General features: G+C 47.2%; 1 protein-coding gene across 3 annotated transcripts in view; it reads right to left on the reverse strand.

The window, feature by feature from the left end:
• The window catches only part of prkaa1 (protein kinase, AMP-activated, alpha 1 catalytic subunit), a 40,849-nt gene that overhangs the window by 17,452 nt on the left and 2,514 nt on the right, over window positions 1-20,883 (reverse strand). For 2 of the 3 annotated variants that reach the window (XM_069884000.1, XM_069884007.1), the window contains exons 3-5: window positions 12,648-12,741; window positions 11,910-12,054; window positions 8,691-8,778 (exon numbers count right to left, since the gene is read on the reverse strand). In XM_069884000.1, coding sequence (XP_069740101.1) covers window positions 8,691-8,778; window positions 11,910-12,054; window positions 12,648-12,741 — 327 coding nt within the window. Of the gene's footprint in view, window positions 1-8,690; window positions 8,779-11,909; window positions 12,055-12,647; window positions 12,742-20,883 lie in introns of those variants that run through there. The other variant, XM_069884016.1, reaches the window with a different exon arrangement.

Genomic DNA, 20,883 nt, shown 5'->3' on the forward strand with positions numbered 1-20,883 from the left:
CTCAAGGGATCCATTGAACAGCTGGTTTTGAATGAGAAAGAATCCAGGGATAAGAGAGAGGAGGAACCTCTTGTCCCTGAATCACAGGGTTGGGATGTGTTACATTCCCTCCCTCCACCCTATGTTCCTCCTATGCCGGCTCCTATCTTTCCTTCCCCTCCTATGACCTACCCTTCTGCACCTTCCCCACCTCCCCCACCACTAGAGAAGAGAGAAGAGAGCAGGAGTGGTATGATAACTTGCTCACAAAGCACTCGATTACCACCTCTGTTGGCAGGAGAGAGAGGTAACTTTAATTCAGAACAGCGTGAGACTCTTCAGGAAGAAAGGGCAGAACCCTTTGATTCATTTCCCAGGGAGCAGGAACCCAGACCTAATAAGCCAGAAACCAATTGGATGAGACCACTGCGGGAAGTTCCCATGGGAGAGGGTCTCGGTTTCGTAAATGTGCCCCTGACCAGTACTGAAGTGTGTAACTTTAAGAAAGAACTGACCTCCCTGATAGAAGATCCCCAGGGATGTGCCGAACAGTTAGACCAATTTTTGGGACCAAATATATATACAATATGGGGGTCTCGACATAGAATCCCCAGCAGGGGAACAATTGGTACTAACAGGTTTTGTTACCAACTCAGCCCCAGACATTAAGAGAAAATTACAAAAGACAGAAAATTGGCATGAGCAGGGAATAACCCAGCTTCTACAGATCACACAAAAAGCATTTGTCCAGACATCTGAGGATAAGCAGAAAGCAAAGGCTAACATTTTGATGCAAGCAGTTAAAGGAATAGTAGATGAGTAACATGAAAAAAAAGGCAGGGACTGTGTGCCAGCTCCTGAATGTTGGGAGAAGTGCAGGGAGTGGGAGAGTAGAGACCAGAGATAATTTCATAAATCACGACTTCCCACTTCAGTCACTGACCAATATTGATTAAAATTCATGCTAAAAATTAAATGTCATAAATGATCGTTTTTCAATACTGTAGAATTAGCGAATTTAACTACCAGTTAATTCCAATTTATGAAATAAATTGTATTTAAATGTGATTTTGCACAGGGAGTACCTGAGAGTTGAGTGATGTTATAACATTTGCAGGGAGAAATGTTTGCGCAAATAGGGTGAGTTCTATACATCTTAACTTTAAGTGTATGTGAGATAAAGAAAGGATCTGATGTGTAAAGTGGCTGGATCAGCCAGTTGAAGGGGGAGTGTGCATGTCCCTTTAAGTGCACTGTGGCACTTGAAATTGAGGCTTCAGGCTCTTGTCTTGCAGTTAGAGGTATGGAGCCCTATCAACACATTTAATACATTTCTTCTACACATTCAGCAGTCAAGGTCCGTGAGTTTAAAGATCACCCACCTCTGGAGAATAAAGATACCTCTGGGGATTCCTATAAGTTTAATCATTCATTTCTCTGGTGCATTTTCCTCTGGAGTGAAATTAATGCCTCAGCACAATTTCTCTGTATTGCCGCTGTTATTTAATTCATGATAACTTTCCCCCATTCATCAGGTTTATATTTAAATCCGGTAGTGCGGAAGTTACATTGTAAATAATCACGGAGGTAAACCCTGCGCAACTGGATTCAGCTTAATGGAGAAATAAACCTGCGAACTGGTCTATGGTGCTGTGTGAGTACTGCAATAGGTGGAATATGATTTAAATTGGTGGCATAGTTCAGAACAATTGGGTGCATAAGAATAATAATATCATTAAGAACTCACAGATCTTGTACCAGATGCTATTCAGTACATCTTGACTTAAGGACTGGAGAAATTGGCATGTTAGAATGAGATTGGCATGGTACCAATATTTCTTGATTCAATAATGACTCCACAAGCTCCAGGATTCATGCAGCAGAACTTTTAAGTGGAATATAATAGAAACTAGCCTGTACTTAAATTATTGTGTGTGCAATCTTCATAAGAACATCTTTTAACTTTTTTTGGTGCCTGTTTTACAGACTGTTTTAAATAAGGCCAGCTCCTGTGAGCTGTGGCACAAGGCATTTTACTTAAGGCAGAACTAAAGGTTGAATATGTTTCAAGTTCTCTTGCAGGGGCTCTTGTGCTGCAATGTCTGTTATGTACTCACTCTAACAAATTGGAGGGTTGTGCCCCATACAGACAAGCAGCTCCAACTGCATTTTAATAAGGTCTAACATATTCAAAACCCATGCAAATATGGTTTGTGTTTCATTTTACAATTTTTACACTAACACAAAGGAAAGTCAGATTGTTATTCATTTTATTAAAATCTAGTGATTGGTCATATGTAAAAGCATGGCAAGAGGATCAACTAAAACCTGCCTGGGATGGTCCCTTCTGTGTACTTTTAATTACAGACACCGCAGTAAGAACAAGAGAGAAAGGCTGGACCCACATTCAAAGAATTAATGACAAAGTGCCATAATGTTACAATTTTATTCGTTTTTTTTAATGGTTTATTCAGTTTTGTGTATTTTATTGCTGTTTTCAATGAGCTTTACATTTATCGTGGTTTATTCAGTTTTGTGTATTTTATTGCTGTTTTCAATGAGCTTTACATTTATCGTGGTTTATTCAGTTTTGTGTATTTTATTGCTGTTTTCAATGAGCTTTACATTTATCGTGGTTTATTCAGTTTTTGTGTATTTTATTGCTGTTTTCAATGAGCTTTACATTTATTGTGGTTTTATTCAGTTCTTCTTGCATTTTATTGCTGTTTTCAATGAGCTTTACATTTATTGTGGTTTTATTCAGTTCTTCTTGCATTTTATTGCAGTTTTCAATGAGCTTTACATTTATTGTGGTTTTATTCAGTTCTTCTTGCATTTTATTGCAGTTTTCAATGAGCTTTACATTTTTTGTGTTTTATTCAGTTCTTATTGTATTTTAATGAGCTTACATGTATTCTTCATTGTTCTTTACTAATTTCTTTGGAATATTGTTCGTTAATGTTTTAAGCCCCCCTGGAATAGGGGCAGCAGAGGTTACAATTCAGCTCCTTTAGAATGTAGACAGGGCATAGATTTAATGTATAGTCATAATGGGATATAAGGGATCCCAATTCGGACCAGGGGAATTAAACAGCTTTAGTGGATTACTCTCGATGTTTTAAGTACTTCTGGAGAAGGGGTAGCAGAGGTTACAGATTGTACTGTTTTACAGGCTAGAGAGGGCATAGAGGCAAGGTATTTAGAATACGGATCAGGGAAACACAGTGGGGATAGGCAGTCACACAGTGAGGCACCTGTGTACACAGACTAACCGCAAAATAAACAATGTACATTTCACACAAAGGGGGAAACTAACAAGCTAACCGCAAAACAAACAGACACTTCACACAACCACGAGACACATAATCCCCCACCTGGCTCTCTCTCTCTGAGCATCCCTGAAGGGGAACACCTGTTTTCAGGGAGCTGCTGCTCATCTGGTGGTTATATAACGTGGAAAGGAGCGAAGTAGAGTGCAGGGTGTCAAAATCCTCACAAAGGACATTGGATTGTACATGTAGCAGAGAGAGAGAGAGTTGACACATATGCTAATGTACACAGACAGGCTGCAACTCACAAGTTCAATGAATGTTAGCAGACAAGCTGCAACACACAGTTAAATCACAAGAAACAATCCCCCCCCAGCTTGGTCTCTTTTCATCACCCCATGAAAGGGAGCACCAGTTTCCAACAACGTGAGCTGCTTGACACTTTAATATCAGGCTCCAAACAGCCTTCGGAGATCGGTGGCCCTAGGGTTCGGGGCTGAAGAGGACATCAGATACTAGCCACAATCAAACGGAACCGCCTGACTACTGCTACTCGTTCGCTGCTGAAGGCAGCGCTTCTCATAGACTGCGACTCGTTCGCTGCTGAAGGCAGCGCTTCTCATAGACTGCTACTCGTTCGCTGCTGAAGGCAGCGCTTCTCATAGACTGCGACTCGTTCGCTGCTGAAGGCAGCGCTTCTCATAGACTGCTACTCGTTCGCTGCTGAAGGCAGCGCTTCTCACAGACTTCGTCGGGACAACACTTACAAAGGTCGTGTGCTTCAAAGACACTGCTTCAATATTTCAACGTATGGGATGGACTAGACTTTTTACTGAGAACTGGAGCCTGATACTCCAAACCCTAATAAGCAGCTGGACTCACTCCCCTGACCTTCATGGTGCTCCCCTACCTAAAGACTTTACACAGACATTACAATTCGGTTATTGACCAGCTGGGTAAAACTACACCTTACACTTGAAAGATCAGTGTTACTGATCTAAAAGAAAAGTGAGGAGGGGGGGGGGGGGGGGGATCAGTCACACTGACACTAGTAACCAAAGATCAGTAACACTGATCATGGTGAAAGATCAGTATTACTGATCTAAAAGAAAAGTGAGGATTGTGAGAGATGGGAAAATTGATCTAAAATTATGAACATGGAAGAAACTAAAGTTCATCAGTAAAATGGCTGAAACCAGTTCAAACAGGATAAGTTTGGGGCTTAGGATGCAGGAAAGCAGAGTCAGCACGATTAACATAAGAATCTTCTATCCTTTGTGACAAGACCATAGGACTAAGATAAGGAATGGTAAGGTACAATAGAATGTAGGAAGTTGAGGTAGTCTGGATCAGATAAGGGTCTCCTAGCCCTGGACAGAAGTACCAAGTCATACATTTCTAATTAGCTAACCATACACAGATTTATACATATGAAATTAGCCAACCCTAGATAGAATGAGTCAACTCTGCATATCAAGAGACTGTAGCCCAGAGAATCAGGAAGGTGTGAATAAGGACAATGACATGAAGGGACACCGACAGGATACCCCCTGGTCCTCCAAGTATACTGAAGTTGCACGTAGGCAGGAAGAATTGCCTATGCCAAACCCATCCAGGGGGCAGAAGAATGTAAGGGGGGAGGGCACTCTGATACTGAAATTGACTGTATAAAAGTTGGGTGAGCCCCAGTATGTGTGTGTATTCCCAGGGTAAGGGGAAGCACCCAACTTTGCATTGTTGTAGTAATAAATGTTCTTTGTTCTCAATTTTTGTCTCGAGCAATTTCTTTAAAGGTACTTTAATTCCTAACAAACCTTTTCTGTAACTCCCTCGAAAAACTCGATCAGGTTTGTTAAGCATGATCTACCCCTGACAAAACCATGCTGATTACTCCCTATCAATCCTTGTACCTCCAAAAATTTATAAATAGCATCCCTCAGAACACTTTCCATCAACTTGCCCACCACAGACGTCAGACTTACAGGCCTATAATTCCCAGGTTTACATTTGGACCCTTTCTTAAACAGCGGAACCACATGCGCCACCCTCCAATCCTTTGGCACTACCCCCGTGGCCAGTGACATCCTAAATATCTCTGTTAATGGCCCCACTATCTGTCCACAAGCCTCCCTGAGTGTCCTTGGGAATATTTTGTCTGGTCCCGGAGATTTATCCACCTTTACCTCCCCACTATTTTTCTTTACTTCAACTGGTTCAATATTTTTTTCCCCAGTGAATACCGAGGCAAAGAAATCATTCAAAATTTCCCCTGACTTCTCACTCAGCCTACCTTCGGTATCTACAAGGGGTCCAATTTTATCCATCACTAATCTTTTACTTTTAGTGTACCTATAGACGGTGCTTGTGTGAAATGTTAATTGTGACCATTCAGTTCCTTTCTTGACCAGTTGCTTCATCAACCATGGTTCCCTCTTCCTACCATCTTTTCCTTGTCTCAGTGGGACAAATCCACTCTGAAGCCAGCACAAGAAAACCCTGAACTTCCTCCACCTTAGTTCTGTGCTTTCACTCTTGAACTTCTGTTCTCTTAAGCAGAAGTCTAATTGAACACCTTCTGGTATTACGAGCTCCCATTTTATAAAAATGGGATTATCATTGTAAGGAATAGTAGAGACAGGAAGAACAGAATGGTCACAATTAACATCTCACACAAGCACCACAGCCAGGGACACAAGTCACAGCCCAGGGACAATTCGATACGATGGAAGAACTGAGGGAAGGCTCGTCACAGTCTGTTCCAGATTCAATGCATTTGCAAAAAACTCAAGTAAGTTAGTTAAACCTGACCTCCTCTTCCAAAATGCATTTCGGAAGGCACAGTCAGCATAGCATTTAGCGCAATGCTCTTACAGCACCAGCGATCGGGACCGGGGTTTGAATCACACACTGTCTGTAAGGAGTTTGTACGTTCTTCCCATGTATGTGTGTGTTTTCCCTGAGGGCTCCAGTTTCCTCCCACTGTTCGAAACTTACTGGGGGGTTGTACATTAATTGGGTGCAATTGGGCAGCATGGGCTTGTGGGCTGAAATGACCTGTTATTATGTCTACATTTTAAATTTAAAGAGGTCTTGCTATTTCATCTGCAATGATAGGACAGAGAACATTTTGTGCATTCCACATACCCTGTACTCTGTGCAAATAAAACTTATCCCTGATGTCTCCCCTAAACTTCCCTCCCTTCACTCAGTACAGCAGTTCTCAACCTTTTTCTTTCCGCTCACATCCCACATTCTGTAATCCCTCTGCCATAAGTGCTCTGTGGTTAGTAAGGGATTGCCTAAGGTGGGATGCGAGTGGGAAGGCAAGATTGAGATTGTTCTAGACCCAATTGTTACTGAAATATTTTGCTTGAGAAAATTTGTCATTGGCCCATTTCCTTTGGAGCTCTGAAACCCTGCACATAACGAGTCCATGAGGTACAATTAAAACAGTGGTTTTCAAACTTTTGTTTCCACCCACATCTCACCTAAAGCAATTCCTTACTAATCACAGAACACCGATGACATTGGGATTACTTAAAGTAGGATGTGAGTGGAAAGAAAATAGCTGAGAACCACTGAATTAGTACTTAGTTCCTCTCTTAAATGCCCCCAATGTTCCAGCTTTCACCACCACCCCTGGCAAGGCATTCCAGAATCCACAACTCTGTGTAAAAAAACTTATCCCTGATGTTTCCCCTGAACTTCCCTCCCTTCACTTTGTACACACGCCCTCTGGTGTTTGCTATTCGTGCCCTGGGAAACAGGCACTGGCTGCCCATCCTTATCTATGCCTCTCATCATCTTGTAGACCTCTGTTAAGTCTCCTCTCATCCTTCTACACTCCAAAGAGAAAACCCCTAGCTCTTTTCTCCAACCCAGGTAACATCCTGGTAAGTTTCCTCTGCATCCTCTCCTTAGCTTCCACATCCTTCCTGTAATGAGGTGACCAGAACACAAGTGTGGTCTCACCAGATTTGTAGAGCCACACCACCACCTTATCTCCTGGCCAATGAAATCCAGCATCGCATAGGCCTTCTTAACTACCCTATTAACCCGCGTGGCAACTTTTAGAGTTCAATCCTGACCCTGGCTGCTGTCTGCGTAACGTTTGAACACTCTCTTATCACCACGTGGGGTTCCTCTGGGTGGTCTGGTTTGCACCCAAATCGTCAGCTATAAATTGTTCCAAATGTGTGAGTGAGCGTTAGATTGTGGAGGGGGGGGGGGGGGGCGGGGTGGGGTGGTTACAGAAAACTTGTGGTGAATAGGATTGATGTAAAAGTGTTGGCTGATGACTGGCATGGACTCAGTGAGCTGGACGGCCTCCCTGTGCACTGTCACTCTATGATTAAAACATTTATTTTAAATTTAAATTTTTAAAATTTACACATAAAGCAAGGTAATAGGCCCTTCAGCCCACAATCCATGCTGCCAAATTACACCCAATTAACCTACAATCCCATTAGATTTTGAATAGTGAGAGGAAACTGGAGGCCCCCAGGGAAAACCCATGCCAAACACGGGGAGAACGTACAAAACTCGGTGTGGGATTTGAACCCCAGTTCTGATCGCTGATGCTGTAACAGTGTCGCACTAATAACCTCTGCACTAACTGTCTCTATATTAAACATTCCAAAATAATTACATTCATTTATTTTATGTATATTAGTGATTGTTTTGTGCTGTGTGTGGGAGAGTGCAGGACAGAGAGCGGGGCAGAGGGAGAGAGGGGAGGGGGGGAGGGAGGGAGAGAGAGAGAGAGAGAGAGAGACACAGAGAGTGTTTGAGTGTGCATGCGCATTTGTGTACATGTGCGTTTGTCCCTGCGTGCACATTTGGGTGCATGCGCGTTTTGTGTATGCGCATTTGTGCGCGTGTTCACTTGTACGCACATGCTTGTGAGAGTCTCATGGTCTGGTGTATGTGTAGTCAGCTGAGCAAACTCCGTAAGTGAGACAACGTACCATCCCGTTACCATTGATTGAAGGACACTGGAATGACACCTGTACCAGGTGACAGGAGGAACATTTAAGGGAGATATTGGGGTAAGTTTTTTTTACATAGAGAATAGTGGTGGATGCTGGAACAATAGGGGGATTTGAGACTCTTAGACAGACACATGGGTGAAAGAAAAATAGAGGCTTATGAGGTAGGGAAGGTTTAGTTTGTTAAGTAGGTTTGAATAGGTTAACACAACATTGTGGGCCGAAGACCAGAACTGGAATGTTCTATGTAGCTGACAAACTCCCCCCCCACCCAGCCTCCCCCCCCCCCCCCCGCCTCCCCCCCCCAACCCACTCACGGTGCACCGTAAGAGTGATGCTGGTAGTGAGACCTCAGTCCAAATGCTCACACACTGCCCAGTCCCCGTGTGACCTGCTACCCCTGAACCACTGGGGAATTGGGATCCTGTCCTGACACATAGACTGCAGACGATACCTCCCGGAGATGACCTCAGGGGCTGCGTAGTTGGGCGAGCCACAGCTGGTTCTCAGGAACTCCCCGTCGGACATCATGTTCGAGAGACCTGGTCACAGAAGGAATCGGAGTTACAAGTACGTCATTCTCTTGCCAGTGCGAAACCCTGGAATCACCTCCCCGGTAACATCAGAAGGACTGCAGCGGCTGGAGAAGGCAGCTCATCAGCACCTTCTCGAGGGCAGCGAGGAATGGACAATAATACTTTCCTTGTGATGACACCCTTAATTTTTATTTACTTAAATTTAGACAGCACAACAGGCCCTTCTGGCCCGAGCCTGTACCTCCCAATTAACCTACAACCTCACTCTCTCCGCTTCTCCCGACAAATTGACTTCGAATCTACAACCCAATATGTTCTGAACGGAAAACCGGAGCACCCGGGTAAAACCCACGCAGACACGGGGATAACATGCAAACTCCTTACAGACAGCATGGGATTCAAACTTGTGCTCCTGGTGCTGTAATAGTGTTGTGCTAACCTCTACCGTAACCATGAATATTTTCACTTCAGTAAAGTTTCTTCGCAAGGACCCTCATGGTAAGATGATCCAGAAGGTGCAGATGCATGGGATCCATGGTGAGTTGATAGTTTGGATTCAGAATATTAAATTTAGACATACAGCAAGGTAACATGTCCTTTTGGCTCATGAGCCCATGCCACCTAATTACACCCAAATGACCTTAAATATATTTAAGAGGGAATAATATATTTAAGAGGGAATTAGATATATTTCTTCAGTATAAGGGAATTAAGGATTATGGAGAGAAGGCAGGGACGGGGTACTGAACTTTAAGAATCAGCCATGATCTCATTGAATGGTGGAGCAGGCTCGAACGGCCGAATGACCTACTCCTGCTCCTGTTTCTATGTTAACCCCGAGTACGTTTCAAACAGCTGAAGGGAATGCGTCCCCTGAGGAAAACCCAGGCAGGCGAGAGACCAGCTGCGCGAATCGGGCGGGCGGGGAGGAGATGGCAGCGCGAATCGGGCAGGCGGGGAGGAGATGGCAGCGCGAATCGGGCAGGCGGGGAGGAGATGGCAGCGCGACTGGAAGGGGGTGGGGGTGGATACAGCAGCACCATTCAGGTGGGCTTAAATCAGGCTTTCCTAAATCTGGAAAAATCCAAAATTCAGAACACTGTCCCTCAAGGGTTCCGGATAAAGGATTGTGTACCTGTACAATAGCGGTGTTCTAGACACTGCTCTTATAGATAGACACATGAATATGAAGGGGGTGGAGGGGTATCTATGAGGTGGAAGCCACAGAGTTTTAGTTTGATTTGGCCATCATAACACATAAAACCAAAAATAGGCCATTCAGCCCATCGAGTCTACCTCACCATTCAATCATGAGCTAATCCATTTTCCCACTCAGCCCCACTGCCCGGCCTTTTCCCCATAACCTTTGATGCCCTAGTGTAATTGAAGATTTAAACCGTGTTTTTTTTACTTCTGCAGCTGCAAGGCTGAGAACCTGCTTGTTTTTTAGAAGCACACATAATCCAATTTACACCATAAGGCCCAGGGATGCATATTGTGAGAGATGGGAAAATTGATCTAAAATTATGAACATGGAAGAAACTAAAGTTCATCAGTAAATGGCTGTAACCAGTTCAAACAGGATAAGCTTGGGGCTTAGGATGCAGGAAAGCAGAGTCAGCACGATTAACATAAGAATCTTCTAGTCTTTGTGACAAGACCATAAGACTAAGATAAGGAATGGTAAGGTACAATAGAATGTAGGAAGTTGAGGTAGTCTGGATCAGATAAGGGTCTCCTAGCCCTGGACAGAAGTACCAAGTCATACATTTCTAATTAGCTAACCATACACAGATTTATACATATGAAATTAGCCAACCCTAGATAGAATGAGTCAACTCTGCACATCAAGAGACTGTAGCCCCGAGAATCAGGAAGGTGTGAATAAGGACAATGACATGATGGGGCACCCACAGGATACCCCCTGGTCCTCCAAGTGTACTGAAACTGCACGTAGGCAGGAAGGATTACCTATGCCAAACCCATCCAGGGGGCAGAAGAATGTAAGGGGGAGGGTATTCCTATACTGAAATTGACTGTATAAAAGTTGGGTGAGCCCCAGTGTATGTGTGTATTCCCAGGGTAAGGGGAAGCACCCAACTTTGCATTGTTGTAGTAATAAATGTTCTTTGTTCTCAATTTTTGTCTCGAGCAATTTCTTTAAAGGTACTTTAATTTCTAACAAAATGAATCAGTAGACATTAATCCAACTTCCACCATGAGGCCCAGAGATGCAGTTTTCTTTTGTTGGTAGCAGACTGTCAGGAGACCTTGAAGATAATTAAATCATTTGTTCAAACAGATAAGATCTGAAGTAAACAACTTTTGGGTCCACTGCTGATGTTTGAGACTCTCCAAGAGGTGGCAACATCTCTCAGCAAGAAGAACTTCAAGAGTCCAGCCAACGTCCCGTTCGAAGGAGGAAGAGAAGCTGCTACCGGCGCCCCGACAACCTATACAAGTGTGCAGTCGTCGCCTCGCTTCGGCAGTTGGGACCAGTCCAGGCGTTGATAAGTATAATTGGGAAGGACTTGCATATTGTAGTGTGAATTCAGCTTTAGATTTAGTAATAAAGCCTTGTAGAAACTGAACTGCTCTCGGTGTGTGTGTGTCTATTTTCTTTGGGTAGCTCAAACACTGTGACCAATCTAAAACGAACATAATGAGAGGTATAAGTTTACCCAAGACCTATCAATCTCTGACTTAAATACACCCAATGACCCAGCCTGTGGTTACAAATTCCACAGATTCACCACTCTCTGGCTAAAGAAATTTCTCCCCATCTCTGTTCCGAGCAGACACCCTTCAATCCTGAAGTCGTGCCCCCTTGTCCTGGACTCTCCCACCATAGGAAACAACCTTTCTACATCCACTCTGTCCATGCCTTTCAACATTCAAAATGTTTCAATGAGATCCCCTCTCATTCTCCTAAATTCCAACGAGTACAGGCCAAAGTCCTGTACAGATACTGATGCACGAGCCGGAGGGACCGTTCCTGTGCTGTACATTTCTGCTGGAGCCCATCACTTCACTGCTCTGCTATTTTCAGCCCAGAGTGTACAATTACACATACGAGATGGGGAGGGCTGCAGGAGAATGAGGTGAGGGGAGAGGCGCAGGTCAGTCGAGCCTCTTACCGAAGTCAGCGATTTTAGCATTCATCTGCCCGTCCAGCAGCACATTCTCGGGCTTCAGGTCCCGGTGCACCACCATGTGCCGGTGGCAGTAGTCCACGGCAGAGATGATCTGCTGGAAGAGACGCCGGCTCTCCTTCTCGTCCAGCTGCAGGAGGCAGCAACAGGCAGTGTCAGGGAGGAACTCCGCAAACCTCTGCCCGCACACCCGCAGCCACCACACCCCCGTAGTAGCCGCATGCTGCGCTCCTGCAGCTACCTAAACTGGTGGTGTGAAGGGAAGTGAGTGTGATAATGCGTGGTGGAATGGGTGGGGGAGGGAGTGGTGGCAGGAGGTGGTGTGGGGGGGGGGGGATGTAGGGGAGAGGGCGCGACGAGAGGAGGGGGAGTGTGAGGGAAATGGCATATGAGGGAGCTGGGGTGTGAATTCATCTCTCAATTCAGTACCACTTGTTCACTGCATAGTCAGAGGTGGGGGCTGACTGGGGTGGGGGAAATGGGGGCTGTCAGTCCAGGACCCCACGTGCACTGCTGACATAGAGAGCTCAGCCCAGGATGACAAGGTGTCAGTACCTCTCTCCTCGGCTGTACCCCCTGATTTTGTTCCTTCACCATGACTGGGGTGTGGGGGAAATGTAGAGAAGGAGGCCAATGCCCGGTCCCAGGTAGGAACACACAAGACAGGCCCTTTCTGGACCTTGGTGCCACAGCCCACAACTATGGATCCCGGCCTGAGCTCACCTTGCCATTCTTGCAGATGTAATCGAAAAGCTCTCCGCCTGACACATATTCCATCACCATGAAGATGTCTGTCGGAGTACTGATCACTTGGTACCTGAAACGTGAAGGGGCAGTAGGTGAGAGGAGGTGCCTAACTCCCCACAGAGAGGGGAGGGGGGGACCTGCAGGAAGGGCAGCACGGTTCGTGTACTGATCACTTGGTACCTGAAATGTGAAAGGGTAGTAGGTGAGAGGAGGTGCCTAACTCCCCCACAGAGCGGGGAGGGGGAGACCTGCAGGAAGGGCAGCATGGTTCGTGTACTGATCACTTGGTACCTGAAATGTGAAAGGGTAGTAGGTGAGAGGAGGTGCCTAACTCCCCCACAGAGCGGGGAGGGGGAGACCTGCAGGAAGGGCAGCATGGTTCATGTAGTGGTTAACACAATGCCATTTCAGCTCCAGTGATTGGGACCAGGGGTCTGTAAGAAGTTGGTACGTTCTCATGTCTGCGTGGGTTTTTCCCGGGGGCTCTGGTTTCATCCCACTGTTCAAACTGTACTGGGGGGGTGTAGGTTAATTGGGTGTAAATTGGGCTGCACGGACTTGTGGACCAGAAGGGCCTGTTACCATGCTGTGTGTCTGAATTTAGATTGAAAAGAAGAACAAGTTCTCATTAGATGTGGAACCTGTCCCTCGCAGAGCAAAGACCACGCTGAGAGCTTCAGAGGACAGTCACCCCCTCCTCCCACTTCAAGCAACCAGCAAAATATCAAATGAGGAAATAGACATAGAACATTACAGCACAAATACATCATTCCCTTCTAGTCTGTGCCAAACCAGTTTTTTTGTCCAGTCCCACTCACCTGCACCCAGTCCATCATCCTCCATACCCCTCCCATCCATGTACCTGTCCAAATTCTTCTTACAAATGTTAAAATTGAGACCACATTCACTTCAGCTAGAAGCTCGATCAACACTCCCACCGCTCTGTGTGAAGAAATTCCCCCTCATGTTCCCTCTAAACTTTCCCCTTTCACCTTTAACCCATGTCCTCTGGTTTGTATCTCATCCTCCCTCAGTGGAAAAAGCCGATCTACATTTACTCTGTCTGCCCCCCTCAATTTTAAATACCTCGATCAAATCTCCCCTCACTCTCTACGCTCCAGGGAATAAAAAGATAAGAAATGGGAGCAGGAGTCGGCCATCTCCGCCATTCAGTGAGATCATGGCAGATCTGATGATTGATGCATCTCCACCCACCTGCCTTTTCCTCATATCCCCTAATTCCTTCCTTAAGTAAAAATCTATCTATCTGAACCTTAAATATGTTTAATAAAGTCGCCTCGACTGCTTCCCTGAGTAGAGAATTCCACAGATTCACGACTCTCTGGGAAAGTTTTTCCTCACCTCCATCTTCAATCTACTCCCCTGAATCTTGAGGCCGTGTCCCCTAGTTCTGGTCTCACCTACCAGTGAAAACAATTTTCCTGCCTCTATCTTATCTACCCCTTTCATAAATTTATGTGTTTCTATAAGATCTCTCATTCATCCCAGATAATTTAGTCTTTCCTCATAGGTCAACCCCCTCATCTCTGGGATCAACCTGGTGAACCTCCTCTGGACCGTCTCCAAGGCCAGTAGATCCTTCCTCAAGCATTGAGACCAGAACTGCATCCAATACTACAGATACCTGTTTAACCTTTGCCTGTAACTCAGTTGTTGTGCACAGCAACATTTTCAAAGTTTCCAGAAGGATCTGGACCAGCTGAAAAAAATGAAATGAATAAAAATGGCAGATGGAATTTAATGCAGGCAAGTGTGAGGTGCTACATTTTGGAAGAACAAACCAAAGAAGGACGTCCATGGTAATGGTCGGGAACTGAGGAGTGTGCGAATAGATACATCATTCCCTGAAAGTGGTATTACAGGTGGATAGTTGCAATTGACGAGAAAAGATGGGCATGTAGCGGCGGCTACACAGCTCCTGCAATAACACTCACAACCAGACGGGTTGTGCTCAGTGAGCAGACTAGTTTATTGCAGGCTGCTGGGCTGCACTTATACTCCCACCCCGGACCTGGCTGAGAACCGCGCTGGAGGGCGCTGATGTCACCTGGGCGTCACGTGGTCCCCCAGCGCGGGTTTCTGAGCCCTGTACTGGAAGGAAGGGAAACCCCCCCCCCCCCCCAACGGCGCCATTTTGCCGGTTCGCCTGTCTTGTGGTGAGCCACCACACAACCCCCCCCAGAACCGCGGTCAAGCCCCACCGAATGAAAACATACTCCGCGTAAAGCAGTTCACCAGGCAGGTGCCATGCCTAGGTAGCGGCAGGGGGGTTCGAAGGAGTCCAAGTGTGCCCTGAGGTGAGGAAGTAGTTCGTGCGGCGACCGCTGGGGATTGTGAGGTGCGTTGATGAACTCACCAGGTAGTGCCAGCGGCGCACCGTAGACCAGCTCAGCTGATGATGCCTGCAGATCTTGTTTGGGAGTGGAGCGGATGCCCAGGAGCACCCAAGGCAGTTCGTCTATCCAGTCGGGACCAGTGAGGCGGGCCATGAGTGCCGATTTAAGGTGGCGGTGCAGACATTCGACCAGTCCATTGGCCTGCGGGTGGTAGGCCGAGGTGCGGCGTAGCTGGATCCCCAACCTGTTGGCGAGTTGTGCCCAGAGTGCAGATGTGAACTGGGCACCCCGATCGCTGGTGAGGTAAGCCGGGATGCCGAACCAGGTGACCCAACCATGCAACAGTGCTCGGGAGCAGGAGTCGGTGGAGGCATCTGACATCAGGATCACCTCGGGCCAACGAGTGGTGCGGTCCACCACCATGAACGGGTAACAGTTGCCCCAGGATACGGGTAAGGGCCCGACGATGTCCACATGAATGTGGCTGAACCGTTCCCGAACATGCTCAAACATCTGTTTGGGCGCCCTGGTGTGCCTGTGCACCTTGGACGTCTGGCAATGGGTGCATGTTCTGGCCCAGCCTGCGATCTGTTTCTGCAGCCCATGCCATACAAACCGTTCTGGCACCATCCAGACCATGGACCTGATGGACGGATGTGAAAGGTCATGGATGTGATGGAAGACCTGCCTGCGCCACTGCTGGGGAACCACTGGCCGCGGGGTGCCCAAGGAGATATCGCACAGGATGGAGCCTTGGCCGCTCTGAGTCAGGAGGTCTCGGAACCGCAGGCCCATGATGGCAGTCTTGAAGGCCCTCGTCTCATCAGCTTCCTGATCCCGAGCGAGCTGGTCAAAGTTGAGGCTGGGCATCAGTGCGCAGATGGCTGGTCGCGAGAGTGCATCGGCAACCACATTGTCCTTCCCCGCCTTGTGCCGAATGTCGGTGGTAAACTCCGACACGAAGGAGAGGTGACGCTGCTGGTGGGCCAACCAAGGATCCTCTGCCATCGCGAGTGCCTAGGTGAGGGGTTTGTGGTTGGGGAAGATGGTAAAAGTCCTCCCCTCCAAAAAATAGCGGAAATGCCGCACCGCCAGGTACATGCCCAGTAACTCGCAGTCGAAGGCACTATACTTGGGTTCCAGCGGGCGGAGCAGGCAGCTGAAGAATGCCAGCAGCTTCCAATGCCCATTCACCTGCTGCTCCAGGACGGGAATGATGGCTGTGGCAGAGGCATCGACAAAAGAGTGCCATATGCAAGTCGGTGTGCGGGTGGGCGAGCATGGCGGCCTTCGTGAGGGCATCCTTGGTGGCCTCGAATGCGGTGCAGGCTTCTGGGATCCAACCAAGCGTCTTATGCTTGGCTGCGATGAGGGTGAACAGCGGCTGCATGATGCGCACAGCTCCTGGGATGAAGCGGTTGTAAAAATTGACCATACCTACAAACAACTTGAGGCTGTCCGGGCGCGAGAACACCCGGATACCGGCGACCTTCGCAGCGGAGGGCATGGCTCCTTCAGCCGTGATGGTATGGCCCAGGAACTGAATGGACTCTTTCCTGAACTGGCACTTGGCAGGTTGATGGTAAGGCCGAAGTTGGCCAGCTGGGAGAAGAGGGCACGTAGATGGGCCTTGTGTTGCTCCCGGTCCTTGCTGGTTACGAGGATGTTTTCCAAATAAATAAAGACGAAATCCAAATCCCTGCCCACCAAGTCCATGAGGCACTGGAAGGTCTGAGCAGCGTTCTTGAGCCCGAACAGCATGCACAGGAATTTGAACAAGCCAAAGGGGGTGACGATAGCCGTCTTGGGTATGTCCTCAGGGTGCACCGGGATCTGGTGATATCCGCGCACCAGGTCAACCTTGGAGAAGACCCTCGCGCCATGCAGGTTGGCCGTAAAATCCTGGATGTAAGGGATGGGGAAATGGTCAGGAACGGTTGCCTCGTTGAGCCATCGATAGTCTTTGCCGGGATGCCAGCCACCGGAGGCTTTCGGGACCAGGTGGAGCGGCAAGGCCCATGGACTGTCGGTCCGCCAAATGATCCCCAGCTCAAACAGGTGTGAAAGCTCCTCCTTCGCTAGCTGGAGCTTGTCAGGCGGGAGCCGGTGTGCCTTGCATGAACCGGCGGGCCCTGGGTGGGGATGTGGTGGAACACCCTGTGGCGCGGCAAGGCAGCTAAGAACTGTGGCTTGAGGAGTGTCGGGAACTCGTCCAGGATCTGCTGGAAATCGTCTCTGGGCGTGCTGATCATGGCCACCTGAGGTTGCTCAGAGTGGGAGGCGTCGAGGCGAACGGCCTGGAAGGTATGGGCGTCCACCAGGCGCCTACCTCAAATGTCCACCAGAAGCCCATGTGCAAGGAGGAAGTCTGCACCCAGGATTTCAGTTGAGAGGGACGAGACGGTGAGCCTCCACGCGAAATTCCGTTGGCCAATCTAGAAGTGGACTGTCTTGTCTCCATCGTCCGGATTGCCATTGCATTGGCTGCACGGAGGTGAGGTCCACGAGGTCGGTTCCTGGATTCGATGGCCGTGGCCGGGATGACGCTGATCTGGGCTCCAGTGTCAACGAGGAACCGCTGCCCGCTGTCTGAGGTAGAAAAGGCTGTGTTCTTGGCCAGCTGCCGCAGCCATTAACAGCGGCCAGCATCGTTGTTTCCCTGGAACGGGCAGGGCTGACGACACTTCTGAGCCTTGGCTCCCCAGCGCTGGTGGTAGAAGTAGAGGCCTGAACCGGATGCTGTGGCCTTGGTTATGCTCTTGGGGGCCCCTGCAGAGGCCGGGTGCTCTACTGCAGCGCTAGGGGCAGGCTTGGCGTGGTCATGCCTCGTGACCTGCTGGACCATTGAGCCTTCCGAGAATTATGCGAGCCATAGCTCTTAAGCCTTTTGGGCGACCTTCCTCGGGTCGGTGAAGCTCTCCTGGTCCAGCAGCGGCCGGATGTCCCCGGGCATATGGTTGAGGAAGATGCGCTCGAAGAGTGGGCAGTTGATGTGCTTACCCATGAGCGCGAACATCTCGTCCATCAGTTCCATCGGGGACCTGTCCCCCAGGGCGTTGAGGTGCAGCATCCAAGCGGCACGCTGGTATCTGGATAGTCCGAGGGACCTGGTAAGCACTCGCTTGACGGTCTTGTATTTGTCCTCGGCGGGTGGATGTTGAACAAGGTGCAGCACACGTCTGGCAGTGGCCTGGTCCAGAGCAACGACCTCATGGTAGAATTTGGTCGTGTCAGACGAAATGTGGTGGAGGTGAAACTACCATGCGCGTGGCCGAACCTGAACCCAAAATTCAAGCAGTTTTACGGCTATAGCGCTGATCCCAGGCTCGCTCATGATGGGTTCAAAGACGTTTGAACAGTCGGGGTCACCAATTGTAGCTACACTCACAACCAGACAGGTTGAGCTCAGTGAGCAGACTAATTTATTGCAGGCTGGTGGGCTGCACTTATACTCCCAGCCTGGACCTGACTGAGAACCACGCTGGAGGGAGCTGACGTGACCTGGGCGTCATGTGGTCCCCCAGCGCGGGTTTCCGAGCCCCGTGCTGGAAGGAAGGGAAACCCCCCCCCACGACGGCACCATTTTGGCCGCTGCCCCGCCGCGTCACTTACAAGCAGGGCCGGTTCACCTGCCTTGTGGTGAGCCGCCACAGGCAGATCCTTGTCAAGATAGTATGACAAATATTATGCCAGGTATAGTTTAGTTCAATATAATTATTTACATCAACTATAATTAACACTGCAAAAATTGCAATAAATGAAATCGAATTTATCGATAAATATTTTAGATGTGGTGAAGAAATAGGAATTTTTTTTTTAAACACTCTTACTTGGTCATGTTCTAAAGTTAGAACTTTCTGGGTGGATTTAGGCAAGTTTTTAAGAACAGATTACTGGTATTGATTTGCCACAAAATCCAGATTTAATTTTATTGGGGAACATGTGGTAAGGAAATGCATTTCAGTGACTCAGAAATTCAAAGTTGTAGACCTTTGGAAAAAATTTTCATACAATTTAAGAAATAAATATTCCACTTTTTTACAAATTTGGAGCCCGTAAATCCAACGTTCAGGGATGAATATGTAAAATTGTACTTCCTTAACACATAATATTCTTCCCTAAAGTCGCTGTATAAATACTGTAAAATCCCAGTGTCCAAGTCAATCTTTGAGCAAATCCAGAATGATATTATTTTTCTCTTTCTTTTTTTTTTATATAACTTTTTTCATAGATTATATCTAATTCTATTATTATATGTTCAAGAGGGAGGGGATGGAGGGTAACGGGGAGTAAAATCACTATAATTTCAATTTAATTGAATTTTGCTTCTGTAAAAGTATATAATTACATGGATGGAAATTTTAAAATAAAATATTCAAGCAAACAGGTGGGTAGGATTGTATTGAGAAGTTTTGTCATATCGCCCTTCATAAATCAAAGTATTGAGTCCAGGAGTTGGGATGTTATGGTAAAGTTGTCTAAGACATTCGTGAGGCCAAATTTGGAGGATTATGTGCAGTTTTGGTCACCGAACTACAGGAAAGATCTCAATAAGATAGAAACAGTGTAGAGAAGATTTACTGGGATGTTGTCCAGACTTCAGGAACTGAGTTACAGGGAAAGTGTCAACAGGTTAGGACTTTATTCTCTGGAGCGTAGAAGAATGAGGGGAGATTTGATGGAGGTATTTAAAATGATGAGGGGAATAGAGAGTAAATGTAGATAGGCTTTTTCTACTGAGGACAGGTGAGATACAAACCAGAGGACATGGGTTAAGGGTGAAAGGGGATAAGTTTAGTGGGTACACGAGTGGGAACTTCTTCACTCAGAGTGGTGGGAGTGTGGAATTAGCTGCCAGCTGATGTGGTAGATTGGGGCTCAATTTTAACATTTAAGAATTTGGACAGGTACATGGATGGGAGGGGTAAGGAGGGCTACGGACTGGGTGCAGGACAGTGGGACTAGGCAAGAAAAAGTGGTTGGGCACAGACAAGAGGGGCCAAAGAGGCCAGTTTCTATGCTGACATAGACAATGTTCTATGGTTCTAAATGTTCTCTGAAACAACACATAAACCTTTGGTGAAGATAGGTGCTCAGGACAGCTGTTCAAATAAAACTATTTTTGAGAAAAGTGGCATCACCCAGGATGACAGCTGGTTCATGCGCTCACTGTTGGCTGTCGGTTCAGTAAGAGGCTTGCTCCCTGCTTAGTAAGTCTCTATCTTTATTAGTAATGGCTTATCTGTAAACTTGGGGGAGGAGGGGGGGGGTTAATTATGATGGTGGTCTGATTAGTGCAGTGAAAACCAACGCTGTTACAGTGCCAGTGACCGACCAGGGTTCAAATTTAAACTTGTCAGTTAAGGAAATTACCTGATTACATAATACTGTACGGACTTGTTTTCCAAATTACTTTACATTTTGCACTGTCTTTGCACAGAGTGAGCGAAGGCAACTGGATAATGTGCATATCTGGCATCTACCAATCCCAATAGGTGCTGGATACTTGGGGGAGGTTAACTCTATAACTGACCTCAGCTTGATTAGCCAGGTCATCAATGGTTCTGGGAAGAAGGCCGGGCAGTGGAGCTGAGTGGGAAAATGGATCAGCTCATGAATAAATGGGGCAGAATCGATGGGCTGAACAGCCTATTTCTGCTCTTATGGTCTAATGACGTTTAACTACTGATGTCAGGCTCACCGACCTATAATTACCCAGATTATTCTTGGCCTTTCTTAAACAACAGAACAACATGAGCTACCCTCCAATCCCCAACACCTCACCCATGACTAAGGACATTTTAAATCTGCCAGGGCCCTGTAATTACATTAGTCTCCCTCATGACCTGAGGGAA

This window comes from Narcine bancroftii, chromosome 1 (genome assembly GCF_036971445.1).
Source record: "Narcine bancroftii isolate sNarBan1 chromosome 1, sNarBan1.hap1, whole genome shotgun sequence".
NCBI classification, from domain to species: domain Eukaryota; kingdom Metazoa; phylum Chordata; class Chondrichthyes; order Torpediniformes; family Narcinidae; genus Narcine; species Narcine bancroftii.